The 20415-nt window shown below is 51.8% G+C and overlaps 2 protein-coding genes across 2 annotated transcripts in view; one reads left to right on the top strand and one right to left on the bottom strand.

Moving 5' to 3' along the window:
• The window catches only part of LHX5 (LIM homeobox 5), a 17292-nt gene extending 16966 nt beyond the window's left edge, over positions 1-326 (top strand). The window contains exon 7 of the mRNA XM_077745647.1: positions 135-326. Coding sequence (XP_077601773.1) covers positions 135-326 — 192 coding nt within the window. The remainder of the gene's footprint in view (positions 1-134) is intronic.
• A 9188-nt stretch (positions 327-9514) lies between these two features.
• Positions 9515-20415, bottom strand: part of SDSL (serine dehydratase like) — a 19885-nt gene continuing 8984 nt past the window's right edge. The window contains exons 5-8 of the mRNA XM_077745645.1: positions 16776-16864; positions 15870-16097; positions 10825-10949; positions 9515-9888 (exon numbers count right to left, since the gene is read on the bottom strand). Coding sequence (XP_077601771.1) covers positions 9695-9888; positions 10825-10949; positions 15870-16097; positions 16776-16864 — 636 coding nt within the window. The 3' untranslated portion in view covers positions 9515-9694. The remainder of the gene's footprint in view (positions 9889-10824; positions 10950-15869; positions 16098-16775; positions 16865-20415) is intronic.

Here is a 20415-nt window from a genome sequence, read left to right as displayed (position 1 = left end):
CCCCGGGCACACGCGTCGCTTTGTGTTTCCCTGTATTTATTGCTACGTTTATTGCCTAATCCTGGGAAGTGATACCGCTTCTCCATTTAGAGCGGCGATAACGGTTCCTTTCTAAAAGGCATTTAAGGTTTCAGGAAACGTATGAAGTGGGTAACAGTAAAGATGACGCATGGATCCGCACCAGCCCAGGTGGCGACGAGTTCGGGGACGACGTTTCAGGGGCCCGGCCCTCGCCGGCCCACCCGAGACTTCTCTGCGGGGAGCGCGCAGCCCCTGCGGGTCTCACGCGTGGGGCTGGCCCGGCCGTGGCCGTGCTGTGCGGTTGACCAGGTTCCGCACCCCTTCTGGGCCTCAGCCTCCTCATCTGAGACGTGGGGCGGGGAGGTAGGCCAAAGCTTTGCAGCCAAGTTGTACGGACACCTGCCTGCCTGCCTAGACCTTCCCTTCGTTTATTCACGTAGCAAATATCTGCTGAATGCCTAGTATGCGATGGGCACTCTTCTGGGCTCTGGGTTACAGATGTGAATAGGACAGGTTCGATCCCAGCCCTCGCAGAGCTGCTAGTTCACCGGGAGAGACGGGAGCCAAGGGTGAAAATCCATAATTCCAAACAGCAGTCGGAAGGGAGGGCAATGAGATGGATAGGGAGTGGGTGCCGGGAGAGGCACTCAGCCGGGCCTGTGGGGGGCTCCCCTCGGGCACAGAATTTAAGTGGTGGGGCCAGGGAGGCGGGCGAGAGGCGCACCAGACACTGTAATCAAGATAGATCGTATTTTCAAATAATATTTTGAAAAATCAAAATTAGTGCGAAATAACCTGTAATGAGCAAAATGGCAACCTTTTCGATCAAGACAGGATCCAACAAGCCTGGGGTTCGGTGAGGGGAGGCAGCCATGTCCAAGTGAGACCCTATCTTTATTTCAAATGTCACTATTTTATTCCTCGCAAGTTTCCTCCACACTAGTTTTAATTGAGACAATGTTTTGTTGCGATGTAATTTATTTTGATTTCTGAGTCTGGGGTACCCGTTACTTGTTGACCCTGTGCTGAGGGCCTCGCCCACCTCGGCCTAGACTCAACCCCAAGGGGCAGGCTGCGAGCCCTCGGAGGGAGGGCCCCTGTGAGCTAAGTGCCGACTCAGCTGAGATCTGGGGGAAAAGTGTGACAGGCAAAGGGAACAGCATGGATGATGGCCCTGAGGCAGGGTCAAGCTTGGTGAATCTTAGGAAGAGAAAGAGGCTGGTGTGGCTGCCATTTGGGGAGAGAGGTGAGGAGGGGGCGGGGAANCGGATGATACAGGGTTCTACAGGTCAAGGTGAAAGGTGGGCCCTTTATCCTAAATGCAGAGGGGGGCATGGGAGGGTTTAAGCAGGGTGGCGAGAGGGGACAAAGATCTGCCTTAGCCTCGTTCTAGAATCCAAACAGATCAGGGGGTGATGGCAGCATCAACGCTGGGCCGGGGGACAAGTGGGGTCTTTTATTCCTTGTTTTGCTCAGAGAGGGCAATTCACCTGTTCAGGGTTCCAGCTAGTAAGGTGCCAACCCGAGGCCTTTTTAAATATCCAGCCTGGCCCACTTTCCGCCCACCTTTCCAGCTCAGAAGAAAGGGCTACATCACGGAACTTCAAGTACACAAGCCTCAGTTTCCCACAGCTGCAACGTGGGACGAGTTACAGTACCCACTTCCTAGACTTGAAGAGTCAAGGAAATTAAAGAAGCCACGGCCAGGCTAAGCCCGTGCTGCCTTTTCCCTTAAAAGGAAGAAAAAAGGCCCTTTCCCACCCACTTCTCTCCCCACTGGTTCTCTCCTAAATGGAGAAACTTTGGTATTTGTTCTTCAAACATTTATTTTATTCTTTAGGGTTTTTTGGGTTTGTTTTTTTTTTTTTTTTTGGAAAGAGGAAGGCTTGGTGAAGGTAATCAGTTTTCGGACTTAAGATAAAAAATCGCAGCAAAGGGTCGACTTGACTCTTTATAATTAATGGGGCGGCTTGTAATAGGATTCTCCTGCCTGTGGCGCTCCCAGGAAACACCTTTTTACATAAGATATTGCCCACGCCGGAGTGGCAGCGAGGTGATTTATGGGGTTCCTGGCTGCAGAAAACCTCTCCTGGGGTTGCCCGGCCAGTGGAATTTATCAGGGAGTTTGGAAGCAATGAGAGAAGCCAGCCCATGACATTTTTGGTGGAGTTTAAAAAGCACAAACACTGGGGAAGGGAGAGGCCGAGGGGACGCGGAGATGAGAGGGAAGCTCCCTTGAGGCTGGGTTGCCCAGCAGCAGAGCTTGCGATGGGGCATCCTCGGGGCAGGAGGGCATGGCAGCGAACAGAGGGCGGGGCGGGCTCAGGGGGTGTCTGCCCTGGGCCTGATGCCACCCACCAGGGCCCCGGCTCTGGGGACAGCGTCACAGAGGTGCCTGGCCCGGGGCTCACAAAGGGGTCTGCCTTTTACATCCCTCCATCAGGGGGCGCCTGGGTGGCTCAGTCGGTTAGGCGTCCCTCCATCTGGTGGACACAGCGGTTCCCATCAGCTCTTCTCTGGATGGCGTGGGTGCGGCTGTGGGCTGTTCGGGGCCGACACCCCCAGCAGCTGCCGAATGGTGCACCCGCCTGGTGAAGGGGGTTTGAGTCAGGGAGCGAGGCCCCAGTGTGTCCATTGCAGAGACAGAGGGGCCTCTGGACAGGAGATGGAACTCAAAGCTGGGGNCACACACACACACACACACACACACACACACACACACGCCTCTCTGTCCGACTTCTACCATCTTCTGCCGTCCCCTCCCTCACTCACTCCCGTGCAGCCATACTGGCCTCCTCACGTGTCCCCACCTCAGGACCTTGGCACATGCTGTCCCCTCTGCTCTTCCCCCACATGCCTCATATGACTTGTTTCTTCCTTCCCTTCAGGCCTCAGCTCAGGGTTTCCCTTTTCTAAGAGGCCTTCTTGGGCCATCCTACCTCGCTACTGACAGATTACGTGACCCGAGAGACCCATTTCACAATAGGGTGAACACTTTGGACCCTGATTCCAACAAAGCGACTCTAACAAGACAGTTTTGCGACCGTCTTGGAAAAGCTGAATACAGACTGAGCAGCAGATCATATAAAGGAGTAGTTTGTTAATTGTGATTGACGTGGTGCTGGTATTATGCTTGCATTAAAAACTGTTTTTCCTGGGGCGCCTGGGTGGCTTAGTCGGTTAAGCGTCCGACTTTCGCTTGGGTCATGATCTCGCGGTTCGTGGGTTCGAGCCCCGCGTCGGGCTCTGTGCTGCCTGCCAGCTCGGAGCCTGGAGCCTGTTTCAGTCTGTGACTCCCTCTCTCTCTGACCCTCCCCTGCTCACTCTGTCTCTCTCTCTCTCTCCTAGAAATAAATAAAACATTAAAAAAAAAAACTGTTTTTCCTTATCTATTAGGGACCATACTGACATACTCTGTAAGTAAAACTGTATGATGCCTGGGGTGGCTCTGGCAGCCCCCCACCTCTCCCTGGGCATTCTCTCTCCCTTTACCCTGCCTCGTCTTTCCCACACCAGCTCTCAACATCTGACATGTCATGTATTTTTTGTTTATTTTCACTTTTGAGAGAGAGAGAGAAACAGAGTACAGGCAGGGGAGGGCCAGAGAGTGAGAGAGACAGAGCAGGCTCCAGGCTTTTAGTTGTCATCACAGAGCCCAACGTGGGGCTCGAACCCACGAACCATGAGATCGTGACCCGAGCCGAAGTTGGACGCTAAACCGAGTGAGCCATCCAGGCGCCCCTGACCCGTCATATTTTTATCTGGGGAGTTGTTATTGTCTGTCTGAAGCTCTATGAGGCCAGGGCTTTTACTGTATTCCCAATACCTATAAAAATGCCCAACACAGAGTAGGTGCTTAAAAAGTATTTGCTAAATGAATTATTGAATGGATGGATGGATGGATGGATGGATGGATCCACTGGTTCTTCGTCCCACAGACTCCCTCTGTTTGGATCTCCCATGCCAGCCGTCTTCCCAGATCGTCACCAAGCCTGGGGAGCCCCTCGCCACCCCAAATCAATCACTAGGTTGTTTCGATTTCACTCTCAATATTTCTCCAAACTTGTCACCTCTTCTCCAAGCAAACCACATGGTCAGACCACACAGTCAAAGCCTCCAGGACCCTGCCCAGCATCACCCAGCCAAGCAGAGGGGAGTCCCAAGTCGGGCATCCGAGCATCTGACCTCAGCACAGAGAGGCTTTGGTCGAGTCGGGGCACCTCCCATGCCCTCGTCCACCATCACTCGATCATCCACCCCCTTCATTCCTCGTTGTGGTGAAGATCGCACACCGCTCTTTGCTCCCAATTTTCCTCTTGAGAAGTTGAACCCTGAGCTTCAGCCTGGTCCGTGCCTCCCTAGCTACAGACTACATTTCCCATATTCCCTTGCAGCTAGGTGAACCATGTGATTAAGCCTTGGCCAATGGGCCACGAGCAGACAAAAAGTGTGTCACACCCAAGCGATGCCCTTAAAAAGGAAACTTCTTGCCCTCTACTTTCTCTTTTCCCCACTGCAGCCTCGGTTATTATGGACCAGTTTTGAGCATGTGGACGAGGACAATATTTTCAGCGATGGTAAAACAAGAGGACAGACGGAACTTGGGTCCCTGTATAACCTAGTGGAACAGAGACGCCCCCTTCTCTGAACTAACACTGTAGTTTGGGGTATTTTCACTGTACCAACTTAACCTGTACCCTAACACATTTAGTTTGTATGCCAAAGACTTCTTGCCATCCCTCAACATTCATTTGTTCTTCTTTTTCTGTAACAGAACCTTTGGTTTTAGCTGGGCATATGGCTGTCTGTTACAAAGACCACATTTCCCAGCCTCCCTTGCAGCTAGCTCTCATGTGACTAAGTTCTGACCAACAGGCTATGAGTAGAAATAGTGTGCATTAATTACGGGGAGTGTCCTTAAAGGGAAGAAATGTGCCTTTCTTCATCCTTTCTTCCTTCCTACTGCCTGGAATGAGGATGTAATGGCTGGCCCCCCAGCATCCATATGGGACTATGAAGCGACCATGGAAATGGAATGCATTCACAGCTGAGCAACCGAAAGCAAAGGAGCCTGGGTCTTTGACATCACTGAGACACTACACCAGCCCTTTTAAGTGAAGGAGAAATGAACTGTTTTGGTTAAGCCACTTATTTTTGCGTTTTCTGAGTTGCAAAGCTGAACCTAATCCTAACTGATATACTCACATGTGTTCATTCATTGTGAAACGAACGAGCAACACAAAAGAATGGAACCGAGTGTGCGGGTGCAGGATGGATCCTCCGTCCCCTTCATGGGACATTGAATGGCCGGTCTACTCCCAGAAAGCCCTGGAGGAGCTGGATATTGAGATCAGGAATAAGTGGGCTCTACATCCTCATGAGAACGAGAGCCTTACCAGGGACCCGTGAAGAGCAGGTGTCCTGGAGCGAGGGGCTGCCCCTCTCTGGGCCTCACCAAACTCCTCACCATCAGCTAACAGTTCCGCCAGGCCTTCCAGGAAAGGTGGGTGTGAGGCTCTAAGTCTGAGCGATGCTGGCCGCAGGCCCCGAAGGCGTACGGAAAATTAGCAGTCGGCTGTCTGTACAGGGCTCAACCACCACTCGCACCGGCTTCTTCCAAAAGAGGCTCCTACGCACTGATTGAAAACACCCTCTCAGCTTCATAAAACACTGCTCCCCACAACGTCATCAATATCACAGTGTGGGTTATGCTTGCTCTTCCCATAAAGGCAGGCGGAGTGAACCCCCATGCCCAGGAGTGAGAATAAAAAGTGCACCCAAAGACAGGCAGAGAAAGACCTCAGACTGGCCTCATTGTTGCCGAGCGCCAGCCGCGCGTTGGGCTCAAGCCTAGCAGCTCACAGTAAGCGAGTGCAATTCGAGGGACGTGTACTGACAGCATAGGCCATCAGTCAGGCCCCTTCCCGTCCCAAGTGACAGACACGGCGGGCTACAGCATAAAGGGGACTGTACTGGCTTGCATAAATGAACAGTTGAGGGGTGCCTCCCAGTTCCCCCCTAAAGTCTGGACAGACACTCTGATTGGACAGCGGGGCTCCTGGGCCCACCGGGAACCAATCGCTGTGGCCAGGGGAGATACAAGCCACAAGCTGGCTCAGGCTAGGGTCACATGCTCCTCTGGATTCACAGCAGTCACTTTCCTGCAGGACTTGTCAGAGACTTTATACGAATGTGTGGGCAAAGACAGCATATGGTGTTTCCTAAATTGCCTTGAATCTGAGCTAGACAGTCAGGAGATCTGTTGTACCGGCTCATGATCAGACGGGCTTGAGCAGTGCCTGCCTCCTTTAGACGGAGCGCAGGCTCTCGGTTGGCTCCGAAGCCCACCATTCCCTAAGTCTCACTGTAGGCACTGAAGTATGCTTAGTGATCAGATGATAAGTCCCAAGTGCAAAGATGTGAAACACCACTCACTACGAGGAAAATCAAATAGCCTTCAAACATTTTTTAATGTTTCATTTATTTTTTAGAGAGAGAGAGAGACAGAACATGAGCAGGGGAGGGGCAGAGAGAGGGGGGAGACACAGAATCCAAACCAGGCTCCAGGCTCTGAGCTGTCAGCACAGAGCCCGACACAGGGCTCGAACCACAAACTGCAAGATCATGACCTGAGCCGAAGTCGGACCCTCGACCACCCACCAAGCCACCCCAGCGCCCCTCAAATAGCCTTCAACTAATGGCAAGATTTCCTCACAAACGCATGAGGGTGTGTCCTCTCCCACACGCACACACACACGGACACAAACACATGCACACAAGGACACAAGTGCACGGGCGCACACACAGACGACCGGGGACACAGAGCCAGCCTGAGCGGTCACGTGCCCAGCGTGGGGGTCAGGTCCTGCCCTGCATGGGCTCCTGCCCAGGCTGGAGAAGGGGGAGCTGCCGTCGGATGTATGACTCGGGTCCCCTTCCTCGCCTCCCGCCTTGTCTGGATTCCAAGCTTCATGTCACCCCTCTGGAAGGCTGGAATAAAGGGCTAGATGGAGGGGGGCCTCTGGAGACAGGGTGCTGGAGTCAGGCCAGCGAGGGGGCCAGAGGAAACCTCAGCTACTAGAACACACAGGGAGCCCTAGGGGGCCTGCGGCCCAGCGCAGGGGCCCCCGCGGTGGCAGGGAGGGGGGCAGGCACGCGCACCTCCTCCAGGCCCCCCGTTTCCCCCACGGAGCAGTCCGAGGGCACAGAATGGGGGGAGTCCCCGTGCCCAGTGCCCGTCCTGCTACACCAGGGCCACAGCGTCCACACGTGGCATCCACGGCCTCGGCTTCCACCATCCGTGTCCTCGCTGCCTCCGTGCGCTTCCGCCCTGTCCCTGGCATTCCCGGGGTGTCAACCAGGAAGGGCTAAGGTAAGGTCACTGACGGGCGTTATCTGAACCGGGCCAACAGGCCCCTCGGTGTCTTATCTCTGGCTTGCTGAGGCCGGGAGGGGAGCAAACAGCAGCTGACGAGTCTCCCAGGAGTGTGGCCGACGGCAGAGCCTGGGAGGCACAGCACCTGGGACTGCCGTGAGCTCTGTCACTCACCTGGTGCAGGACGGGGCGGAGGGAAGAGCAGCGCTCGTGGAAGCAATCCCGTGGGGCTTCTGGGAGGAGGCCGCCCTCCCAGTGAGCTTTGAAAACATGTAGCATTTAGAAGCACGGAGAAGCATGAGAGGAGTAGCAGTTACATATGTGAGCCTCGGAGGTTTACACATCAGGGTTCTAGTTCAGCTGTGTGACCTGAAGGACGCACTCAACTCATTTGTGCCTCAGTCTCCCCATTTACAAAAATGCACGTAACCGTATCTACCACATGGGTAACTGTGGGATTAAATGACTGCTAAGGCCCACTTGCACACAGTAAGTACCCAAGGCATGAATAAATTCTAGCTCCTCCCCACCCCTCATTGCGGGGGAGGAATGCTCAGGGGGTCGTAAGAACTAACATTGGTTGAAATACGCCAGGTCCGTAGCAAGAATTCGCAAACCACCCATTTTACAGATTAGAACACTGAGGCTCTGAAGCAGAGCATCGCTTGCTCAAGGCTAGCGAGGAGGAAAGGCATTGGGCTCAGTTCTGGCTGGGTCCACAGCTGGGGCTCCCAGCACCCCCTCGATTCTGGGGAGCTCACGCTGTAGGATTCCCAGGAAATATGGCAGGGCCCAGTGGCTTCTGGACGGGCAACCCTGGCAATCAAGGGCAATGTCAGGGTCAAAGAGAGAATGGGACACAGGCAGAGGAGCTCACTGCGGCGCTCAAATTCTCTTGAAGGAAGGAGGAGGTGCCTAGAAGGGGGAAGAGCTTGGGAAAGGAAAAGAGGTGGGAAGCCAGCACAGAGGCACGGGCTTTGAGGCCCAGAGAAGGTAGGGCACTTGCCCAAGCACACACAGCCCTCTTGAGGCAGCAGAGGGGGACTCACTGGGCAGCCTGGGAACCTGCCAGGGGCAGGTGGACCCCACACCCTTGGAGCCCTGTTTCCAGCAGGGTAGTGAGGGTGGGATAGGGCTTCCCAACGCCAAGAGCTTGTGGGCGCCAGCCACCTCTGGGACCCCAGCGCCCCTAGCTGGGGTGAAGGCCCCTGAGGGGCAGATCCCAGGGAGGCTGGAGGGGCCTGTCCCCGCCTTCGCAGCCCAGAGCCAGGCTTCCCCATCAGAGACGCTTTGCTGCCCCCTGGTGGCTCCAAAAGATTCTAACTTCCCCTCCTCAACGATGCTTCCAGCAGGTCGGCTGTGCCCAATTCCAGCACCAGCACCCACCCACCTTGTGACCCACAGGGGTACCCAAACCAACCTGAGGTTCTTAATTCCTCTCCCAGTGTCCCCTCACCACCGACCTGCACACAAAGGTGTCATATTGAAAACCACAGGGTTTGAGCCGGGCTGGGCCGCATTCCACCTATGACCTTCAGTGGGTCTCGATCGCCTTCCTGTGCCTCAGTTTCCCCATCTTTAGAACAGGAATGATAATAATGGATAACAAAGGTAGGACCTTTGTGAACATTAAAGAAGACAGTGAATGGAGAGGTCTTAGGAGGAGGTTCTGGCACATAAAAAGCGCTTGGTAAAGGAGCTCCTGGGGGGCTCAGTCAGCTGAGCATCCAACTTTGGCTCAGGTCCTGATCTCGCAGTTTGTAGGTCCAAGCCCCATATCAGGCTCTGTGCTAACAGCTCGGAGCCCGATGCCTGCTTCAGATTCTGTGTGTGGCTCTCTCTGCCCCTCCCCTGCTTGTGCTCTGTCTCTCAAAAATGAATGAATGTTAAAAAATTTTTTTCAAGGACTTGGTAAAGACCAGTGATATTGTCCTTGCCTGTCCAGGCCTGAGCATCCCTCTCCTCCCAATTGGGTCCCCCAGGTGAGAAAAGCCCTGGCAGGAGTTCAGCATCCCTGGAGTTATCGCCCAAGCCCTGTGATGTAGCAAGAGGCGCTTCACAACAGAGCCAGCCTCCAGGTTGCCGTGTGTCTTCCGTGAGCTCACGGAGCAGGAAAGACTGGACCAGCAGGTATTGCAAATCAAACCCAGAAAGTGTTGATTGGTCGGGCCTGCGGGGGAGCCACAGGGAGCAGGAGGGCTTCCTGTAGGAGGAAGCTGGCAGCCAGCTTCCACGGTCATCCACGAACACGGACGCTCCTCAGCCAGCTGCAGGTGTGTCCATCCGGACGAGGAGCCCTCAGTTCTGCCCCAGCTGGGCTTTCAGAGCCTGCAGCCCTTGACTATTGATGCTGCTGCCTCCACACACGATGACCACGACCGAGGCTAGGGAGGGGCTCAGGCGGCCTTCAGCCTGGAGCCTCCCCAGGAGGCCTGAGTAGATGACAGCCAGAGCTGCCCCGCAGGCTGGCTCCACCAACATGCGCTCGTCATCTGCCCGGAGGAGGGAGGGGCGTGGAGGAGAAGAGAGAAAGGGAGAAGAACCCGTTAGTGCTCTGTAGGCTCTGAGCACTGCAAGCCATGAAGCCAGCCAGGCAGCCGTCTCACAATCCATCATTTGTCTGACCCTCTCTCCATCCATCAATCCGACCATCCATCCATCCATCCGTCCATCCATCCATCCATCCATCCACCTTTCATCTATCTATCCATCCATTCCTCTATCCATCATTGGACTGTCTGTCTGTCCATCCATCAGTGTATCCATCAATCAATGTATCCATCTATCTATCCATCCATTCATCCATCCATCCCCTATCCATCATTGGACTGTCTGTCCATCCATCAATGTGTCCATTAATCAATGTGTCCGTCCATCTATCCATCTATCCATCCATCCATCCATTATCTACCTTTCCACTCACTCATACATTCACCCATTCATTCAACAAATATTTATCGAGAGCCCACTCCCTGCCAGGCCTTGTGCTACGCCCTGGGGACACAACAGTACACAGGACATACCAGGCCCCACCCTCACGGGGGTTGCATCAAGTGCCGTAGAAGAATGAGAACCAGCGAGGTACAAACAGAGAGACTGGTGCATGGGCTGTCTCTAACCCAGGCAGAACGAGGGTGGGAGATTGGAGGAGGCTGCCTGGAGGAGGTACCATGGTGACTGAGTAGCCCTGAGTCACATGAAATTGACAGGGGCCAGGGGTGGGCGGCCAGAAGGAAGAAGATCTGGAGACTGGAGGCGGCCCAGCGCACGCCTCTCCCATGCGCTCAACGTGCAGTTATTTGGTCATTACTGCTGCCCAGCCCTGCGGTAGGCACGGAGGATACAGGCGAGGGAGAGCACGCTGTCTCTAGGGGACGCGGGGGTCTCATGAGTCTCCGAGCCTGGGGACGGAGGACGAGCCCACTCACCCAGGAACTTCTGCACAGCGCTCACAGCCTGGGCATCGTCCACCACCTCAGACAAGATCTCCAGCTCCTTCGTGCACTCCAGGGCCCTCGCGGCCACAGTCTTGGCACCAAGGCTCTTGGCCACACTGCAGGAAGGGGCATGCAGGGCAGAGAGCGCAGGGGTGTGGGGAAGAGCTGGTGAGTCACTGGACCTCGGCCTTCACGGACCCAGCCCTCCAAGCCCCAGGCCCCCCTTCCCATCCAGCCACGGGCCGGGGCTCAGCACGGCAAGAGCCTGGCCCAGCACTGGCGAGGAGGTGCTCAACAATGGGTGAGTCACGAGTGACTGACAGAGGCACCGACTGTATAACCATGATTGTGCCCTTCCTCACACAGACCCCGGAACCCAAGGACAGAAATGGATTTTTTTTGTTGCATCTTATTCATTAATAACTATTTATCATGTCTATATGATAACTAATTTTTATACTGAGCCTCTATAGGGTGATAGATGCATTTTCTCTTTCAATTCTCATTATCAGCCGTTGAGTTAGAAATTTATGAACTCTCGGGGCACCTGGGTGGCTCAGTCGGTTAAGCGTCCGACTTCGGCTGAGGTCATGATCTCAGCTCATGAGTTCAAGCCCCACATCAGGCTCTGTGCTGACATCACAGAGCCTCGAGCCTGCTTCAGATTCTGTGTCTCCCTCTCTCTCTGTTCCTCCCCTGCTTGTGCTCTCTCTCTCTCTCAAAAAGAAATAAAGATTTTAAAAAATTTTTAAAGAAAGAAATTTATGAACTCCCTTTTAAAGATGAGGAAACGGAAGCTCATAGAGAGTAAGTAACTGGTTCAAGTTTGTCTCAAGCCCAGGGGAGCCTCTGGTGAGCCCATCAGAGCTGGCTCAGAGCCCCGAGATTTCAGAGCCCCAGCCAGACCACCTGGTTTCCAGCCTAGGTTCTGTGTTAGCAGTGTGACCTTGGGAAAGTCGCCTCACCTCTCTGAGCCTCAGTTTCCTCAATCTGAAAAACGGACATAGTCGTAGTCCCTGGGTCATGAGATTGTCATGGGGATGGAGTGCAAACATTTCAAGTGCTTAGAAGAGAGCCCAGGATTTTGCTAACTGTAAATTCTACAGAAGCGTTAGTGGCGGTTACCATTATCGCCATTACTAAGAATCAAGCCAACAGCTACACGAGAGAAATGGACCCATAACTACAGAGTCCCCACTAGTGGTTGCCAGAAGGGAGAGGGCTGGGGGGATGGGCGAAATAGGTGAAGAGGAGGAAGAGGTACAAACTTCCAGTTATAAAATTAATAAGCCATGGGGATGAAAAGTACCGCACAGGGAATCGAGCCAATACTACGCTAATAGCTTTCTCTGGTGACAGACGGCGACAACACTTACGGCGGGCAGCACAGCAGAATGTAGGCTTCCCAGATCACTGTGCGGTACACCCGAAATGAAGTATTATAGGTCAACTATATACTGCCATTAAACACAAATAAATGAGAATAAAGTCTGCATGGGGAAACATGTAATAAGTAGATACGAAGAGGGAGACCTTTGGGAGGCAAGGTTGTGGGGACAGTCTCTCTGGGGTAAGAGATCCCAGCTGAGGGGCGCCTGGGTGGCTCAGTTGGTTAAGGGTCCGACTTCGGCTCAGGTCATGATTTCACCGTTTGTGGGTTTGAGCCCCGTGTCCGGCTCTGTGCTGACAGCTCAGAGCCTGAAGCCTGATTCGGATTCTGTCTCCCTCTCTCTCTGACCCTCCCCTGCTCACGCTGTCTCTTTCTCCCTCTCTCTCTCTCAGAAATTAAAAAAAAAATTAAAAAGANGTCATGAGATTGTCATGGGGATGTAGTGCAAACATTTCAAGTGCTTAGAAGAGAGCCCAGCATTTTGCTAACTGTAAATTCTACAGAAGGGTTAGTGGCGGTTACCATTATCGCCATTACTAAGAATCAAGCCAACAGCTACAGAAGAGAAATGGACCCATAACTACAGAGTCCCCACTAGTGGTTGCCAGAGGGGAGAGGGCTGGGGGGATGGGCGAAATAGGTGAAGAGGAGGAAGAGGTACAAACTTCCAGTTATAAAATTAATAAGCCATGGGGATGAAAAGTACCGCACAGGGAATCGAGCCAATACTACGCTAATAGCTTTCTCTGGTGACAGACGGCGACAACACTTACGGCGGGCAGCACAGCAGAATGTAGGCTTCCCAGATCACTGTGCGGTACACCCGAAATGAATATAGTATTATAGGTCAACTATATACTGCCATTAAACACAAATAAATGAGAATAAAGTCTGCATGGGGAAACATGTAATAAGTAGATACGAAGAGGGAGACCTTTGGGAGGCAAGGTTGTGGGGACAGTCTCTCTGGGGTAAGAGATCCCAGCTGAGGGGCGCCTGGGTGGCTCAGTTGGTTAAGGGTCCGACTTCGGCTCAGGTCATGATTTCACCGTTTGTGGGTTTGAGCCCCGTGTCCGGCTCTGTGCTGACAGCTCAGAGCCTGAAGCCTGATTCGGATTCTGTCTCCCTCTCTCTCTCTCAGAAATTAAAAAAAAAATTAAAAAGAAAAGAGAGAGAGAGATCCCAGCTGCAAGGAGACAAGGGCCGAGGGAAGAGTGTTCCAGGCAGAGGAAAGAGCTCATGCGGAGGTCAGCGGTAGGAAAGAGCACGACCCATCCAAGGGGCTGGCAGACAGGCCAGAGGCTGGGGTAAGACCTATAAGAGTCCGGATTTGGGCCCGAAGCCTGGGGGAGGCACCGATGAGTGCAGGGGTGCTGGGAGCAGACAAAGGATTCAATGCAACAAGGACACTCAGCAACACCACTCCTAGGTACCGAACGAGCCCATCCACAGGCTCTTTCACGGCCGAAGAGTGACACAGGGTGCCTTTGGGGTCATTACGTGTGGGTGGCAACTGCCCAGCTGAACCATGGAGGATTTCACCAACGCAAGAGGGGCTGGTATATCGGGTGGTAAGGACAAGAAAGGCTCAGAAATTAGAGGCACAAATAATTTTCAGGAAAAAGCAGCACAGAGATACTGGAGGGTGGATGGGGCCAGAAAGGAGCAGAGATGGTACCAAAAGACAAGAAGGAGACTCATATATCCAGATAGAATTCTCCTTTGTTTGACTTTAGTATTTTATTCTTTTAATGTTTATTTATTTTTGAGAGAGAGAGAGAGAGAGAGAGAGACTGCAAAGCAGGCTCCAGGCTGTGCTGACAGCTCATAGCCTGANGGCTCAGAAGTTAGAGGCACAAATAATTTTCAGGAAAAAGCAGCACAGAGATACTGGAGGGTGGATGGGGCCAGAAAGGAGCAGAGATGGTACCAAAAGACAAGAAGGAGACTCATATATCCTTTGTTTGACTTTAGTATTTTATTCTTTTATTGTTTATTTATTTTTGAGAGAGAGAGAGAGAGAGAGAGAAAGAGAGAGAGAGAGAGAGAGAGAGAGAGAGACTGCAAAGCAGGCTCCAGGCTGTGCTGACAGCTCATAGCCTGATGTGGAGCTCAAACTCATGGACCATGAGGTCATGACCTGAGCCGAAGTCAGATGTTTAACTTACTTAACCCTCTAGGCACCCCCAGATAGAATTCTCCTTGAAGTAAGGACTGAGTTGTTCTTCTAATTGGCCACCCAGAACCTTATATACATTAGATGCTTAATAAAGATGACTTAGGGGATGCGTGGGTTGCTCGGTCAGTTAAATGTCTGACTCTTGATTCTGGCTCAGGTCATGATCTCACAGTTTGAGTTTAAGCCCTAGATCAGGCTCTATGTTGATGGTGCAGAGCCTGTTTGGGATATCTCTCTTCTTCTCTCTGACCCTCTCCTGTTTGTGCTCTCTCTCTCTCAATCAATAAATAAACCTTAAACAAATATGTGTGTGTATAAGATTATATATATATATATATATAAGATTAATTCATTCATTCATTTCACAGACATCTTTTGAACACCTACTGTATATACCAGGCACATTTTACTTGTATGTAACTATGCATGCATAGTGGAAAAAAAAGAATGGGAAAATGTAGCCCATTATTCACCTTTGGATGGAGGGATTGAAGGTGCCATTTTGTTTTCTGTTGCTTATTGCTTGCCTACGTTTTCTAACTTATCTGCCACACATTCGACTTCTTTTATAATGATACAAATCAATGAAACCTGTTTTTTAATTAATGAAACTTAAATAAATCATACCTTCATCTACTTTTTTGGCATTGCCTTCTGAGTTCCACATTTCCATGGTTGGTGTTCCCAGGTAAAGTAGAACTTCCTGTGTAAACTCTGCCTCTACTGGTTGGGTATAAGAAGCCCTATGACAATAACACCCCTTAAAGTAAGGACTGAGTTGTTTTTTCTAATTGGCCACCCAGAACCCTGCATACAATTGGTGCTTAATAAAGATGATTGGGATGGTAAAGAAAAGGGGATGCGTGGGTGGCTAAGTCAGTTAAACGTCTGACTCTTGATTCAGCCCAGGTCATGATCTCGCAGTTTGTGAGTGTAAGGCTTGCATTGGGCTCTATGTTGATGGCGCAGAGTCTGTTTGGGATTCTTTGAGATATATATAATATCAATTCACTCATTCATTTCACAAACATTTTTTGAGCACCTAGTACATATGCCAGGCACATTTTACCTGTATGCAACTATGCGTGCATGGTAAGAAAACAAAGACTGAGAAAAAGCAGCCCATCATTCATCTTTGGATGGTAGGACTGAAGGTGCCATTTTGTTTTCTGTTGCTTATTGCTTGCCTATATTTTCTAATTTATCTGCCACGCATTAGACTTCTTTTATAATGATACACATCAATGAAACTTGTCTTTTAATTCGTGAAACTTAAATAAATCATATTCTTCATCTACTTTTTTGGCATTGCCTTCTAACTGAGATCCACGTTTCTGTGGCTGGAGTCTCCAGGTGAAGTAGAACCTCTTGTGTACACCCTGCCTCTACCAGTTGGGACTGAGACACCCTATGACAATAACACCACCATCCTCCAGCCCCCCACAAATGTCCCCAGCCCACACCTACCTGGTGATGTTTGGCAGTGTGACTAGCTTGCCTGCCTTGACGGCTGCATTGAAACAGTGTGCCCCTTGGGTCTCTGCAGCGATGATGGGCACATGCTGCCAGCCCACCTCTACCAGGCCAGCTGCCACGCCAGCCAGGAGCCCTCCACCGCCTACTGCCAGCACCAGGGCCCCTGGTGGGGTCCCCAGTGCTGCCTTCAGCTCTCGCACCAGGCTGGCATGGCCTTCCCTGGGGGAAGGAGGAAGCAGGTTGAGCAAGACCCCCATTCCCAAAGGCTCACATATACACAGATTCCTCATCACCACCCCAATCCCCACCCACATCAAGGGGAGAGGAGCCCCAGCAACACTTAGTTCACTCAGCTTTCATTCATTCAACTTATTCATTCACTCATTCTTTTCCAGACATGTTCTCAGACATTGTCCATTTAATCCCTTCCACAACCTTGGAAAGATGTAGTTAGTGTGTGCTTAAGAGGGGCCCAGCATGTCACTTGGAACCAGCTGACTCAAGTTCTGGGCTTGCCTGAGATCACACTTCCTAGCTGTGTGATCTCAGGCAAGTTCCTTGACCCCTCCTTGCCTGTGAAATGGACATAAAGCACTCACTTCTAGGACTTTGGGGAGGATCAAATGGATCAAATGCATCCCAAAGTACATTCAATAAACAGGATTTGTTATTCACATTTCCATTTTACACATGTGGAAACTGAAGCATGGGTGGTGAGATACTTTGCAGGGTAACACAACTCACAAGTGACAGAAGCAGGGCCTGAACCCTGGTGTGCCTGGCTTCTAAGCCTATACTCCTTTCTAGTCCTCAGTCTCCCCTTCTGTCCATTGGGAAGATCCCAACGCAACGAGGGTCTGGGCTCTAGGCTTCTTGGGTGAGGGGCAGCAACCTTACCAGATCAGGGGGTGGTCAAATGGAGGGACGTTCACCCAACCATCCCTGTTAGCCAACTCTTGCGCCTTCAGACTGGCCTCGTCCCAGACCTAAAGAGAAACCAAGGGTCTCAGAAGCCCAAAGTGTCAGACTGTTGGAGGCTGGAGCAGAGCCTGAGGTCTTCTGAATGGCCCCAGTCCTGTGCCGGGGGATGCAGAGAAAGCAAAGAAACGGTCTCTGTCCACAAAGAATGTCTCATATAACTGAAGAAAGGGGCCTCATTCTCTTGAGTTATTGAGACAAAAATGAGATTCAAAACTACGCAGCCTGTGACTCACCTGGAAAAGCCACCTCCTCACAGGCTTCGTGCCTCCTGTCCATTGACCACGACCAGCCAGAGCAAGCATCTCATCGTGTCCCTCCCCCGCTCAAAATCCTTTCGTGGCTTCCCATTGGCCTCAGGTGAAAACCTATGCCAGCCTCACCTGCCAGCCATCCTGCCCACTGGGGCGGCCATCCCCACCCCCACTCTCGGGCCTCACCTGTCACCCCTCCCCCAGGGGAATGGGATGCACCATGCTGGCTCCCATCCCATGCCTTTTCCTCACTCTTTCTTCCACCCAGACCCCCTCTGCCCTTTCTCCAATGGGAGGACTTGTGTTTCCCTCTCAAGACCCAACCCAGGGGGACACTTTTTGGGGAACATTTCCTGGATCACCGCCCCAAGTCTGAGGCATAGCCTGGTGGTAGTTTGGACCACTGCCCAGTTCTTTCCCTCCATTAGAATCACACATCTATGCCTTTTGCCATGCGACCACTGTTCTTCCCACTAGAGAGGGCAGAGAACATTCTCCACCACCACTGATGTGCGTCCCAGCTGTGGAATTTGCTTTGGCAAATGGCATGTGGCAGAATTGACACCATAATGGGTCTAAGCCACAGCCTTCAGAAGCATTCTTCTCTCACTGTTCCTGACATTCACCTGGATAAAAACAAGTCCCAGGTGCCCACTGGTCAAGAAGGATGAGGACCACATGTGCCCTAATCCTGTCTCCAGCCTGAAGCAGAGTCACCCTAGCCCACTTACAGTCCCATGAGCAAGACATCATGTTTCTCATAAGCCCCTGATATGCGGGGGCTGTTTGTTACACAGCATTATCTAGCAGCAATCACTGACAAACAATATGCCTTCTCTGTTCTTCCTCAGNTCCCATTGGCCTCAGGTGAAAACCTATGCCAGCCTCACCTGCCAGCCATCCTGCCCACTGGGGCGGCCATCCCCACCCCCACTCTCGGGCCTCACCTGTCACCCCTCCCCCAGGGGAATGGGATGCACCATGCTGGCTCCCATCCCATGCCTTTTCCTCACTCTTTCTTCCACCCAGACCCCCTCTGCCCTTTCTCCAATGGGAGGACTTGTGTTTCCCTCTCAAGACCCAACCCAGGGGGACACTTTTTGGGGAACATTTCCTGGATCACCGCCCCAAGTCTGAGGCATAGCCTGGTGGTAGTTTGGACCACTGCCCAGTTCTTTCCCTCCATTAGAATCACACATCTATGCCTTTTGCCATGCGACCACTGTTCTTCCCACTAGAGAGGGCAGAGAACATTCTCCACCACCACTGATGTGCGTCCCAGCTGTGGAATTTGCTTTGGCAAATGGCATGTGGCAGAATTGACACCATAATGGGTCTAAGCCACAGCCTTCAGAAGCATTCTTCTCTCACTGTTCCTGACATTCACCTGGATAAAAACAAGTCCCAGGTGCCCACTGGTCAAGAAGGATGAGGACCACATGTGCCCTAATCCTGTCTCCAGCCTGAAGCAGAGTCACCCTAGCCCACTTACAGTCCCATGAGCAAGACATCATGTTTCTCATAAGCCCCTGATATGCGGGGGCTGTTTGTTACACAGCATTATCTAGCAGCAATCACTGACAAACAATATGCCTTCTCTGTTCTTCCTCAGGGCCCTGTGCTTCCCCATCACAACACATCACATTCTCTTATCACCGTCCGCTTATCTGTGTGTCTCCCCAACACCGGGGAGTTTTGTGAGAGCAGAGACCAAGCCATACTATCTCTATATCCTACTTCTAACATACTACGGGCACATAGTATAAGTTCAGTGAATATCGGGTAGTAGGAAAGAAGGAAAAAGGAAGAAGGAAGAAATGGAAAGGAGGGAGAGATGGAGGAAACAAGGGAGGGAGAATGATGGGTGATTGATGGATAAACGGACAGACGGACGGATGGATGGATGGATGGATGGATGGGTGATTGGGTGGTTGGTTGGATGGATGGATGTGGGTGTGTAGGTGTGTGGGTGGACAGATGGATGGATGGATGGATGGATGAGTGGGTGGTTGGTTGGTTGGTTGGTTGGATGGATGGATGGATGGATGGATGGATGGATGGATGGATGGATGGATAAGTGGATTGGTGGGTGGTTGGATGGGTGGATGGACAGATGGATGGATGGATGGATGGATGGATGGGTGGGTAGATGTATGGATGGATGTGGGTGGGTAGGTGGATAGGTGGGTGGATGGATGGATGGATGGATGAGTGGGTGGGTGGATGGATGGATGGATGGATGATTGGATGGATGGATGGACAGATGGATGGATGGATGGATGGATGGGTGATTGGGTGGTTGGTTGGATGGATGGATGTGGGTGTGTAGGTGTGTGGGTGGACAGATGGATGGATGGATGGATAAGTGGATTGGCGGGTGGGTGGATGGATGGTTGGATGGACGGATGGATAAGTGGATTGGTGGGTGGGTGGATGGATGGATGGACAGATGGACGGATGGATGGACAGATGGACGGATGGATGGATGGATGAGTGGGTGGGTGGGTGGTTGGTTGGATGGATGGCTGGATGGCTGGATGGATGGATGTGGGTGGGGAGGTGGGTGGGTGGATGGAAGGATGGATGAGTGGGTGGGTAGGTGGATGGATGGGAGAGAAGGAGGGAAAGAGGGAAATGGATGAAAGGATGGTTGAATGGATGAATAAATAGAAGAGAGAAGGAAGAAAGCAAGGAAGGAAACTGGACACTGAGCATTTGAGGACCAGCTTTCAGGTACCATGGCATGGTTTTTAGTTGTAATTTGGATGCTTAAAAAAAAAAATCTCTTTTCCGAGGATTTTTTTTTCTTCTTTCCAGTAAGGTAGGATTACATATTTGCATCTCTATTTATTCAATAACAGGCTGAGCCAGTGATATCTTTGGCAGTGGGCACCTTTCTTATTGGGGTGGTCTCAGAATGAGAAATGATGCCGCCATCTACTTTCTCTAAACAGTTTGTCTCATTAAATGGTAACAATTTTTAAATGAATAATACCAAGTGTTAGTGAGGATATAAGAGATGGACGAACTCGTGGTCCATCAGTTTCCTGTTTCTCCTGGGTTCATGCAGGGCAAGTAGAGGTAGGTAGGTAGAGGTGGGAGGTGCTAGCCCTCAATATACATCATGCCTCACTCCTGCCCCTCAGCTGATCATCCTATGAGAAGGCTGGGCTCCAGGAATAATTCATTTAAAAAATGTGTGTGGGTGGGGCGCCTGAGTGGCTTAGTCGGTTAAGCGTCCGACTTTCGCTTAGGTCATGATCTCGCGGTTCGTGGGTTCGAGCCCCGCGTCGGGCTCTGTGCTG

This window comes from Crocuta crocuta, unplaced genomic scaffold (genome assembly GCF_008692635.1).
Source record: "Crocuta crocuta isolate KB4526 unplaced genomic scaffold, BGI_CrCroc_1.0 scaffold692, whole genome shotgun sequence".
NCBI lineage: Eukaryota > Metazoa > Chordata > Mammalia > Carnivora > Hyaenidae > Crocuta > Crocuta crocuta.
The sequence above is the reverse complement of the archived record's forward strand: the minus strand, read 5'-3'. Positions and strand labels throughout refer to the sequence as shown.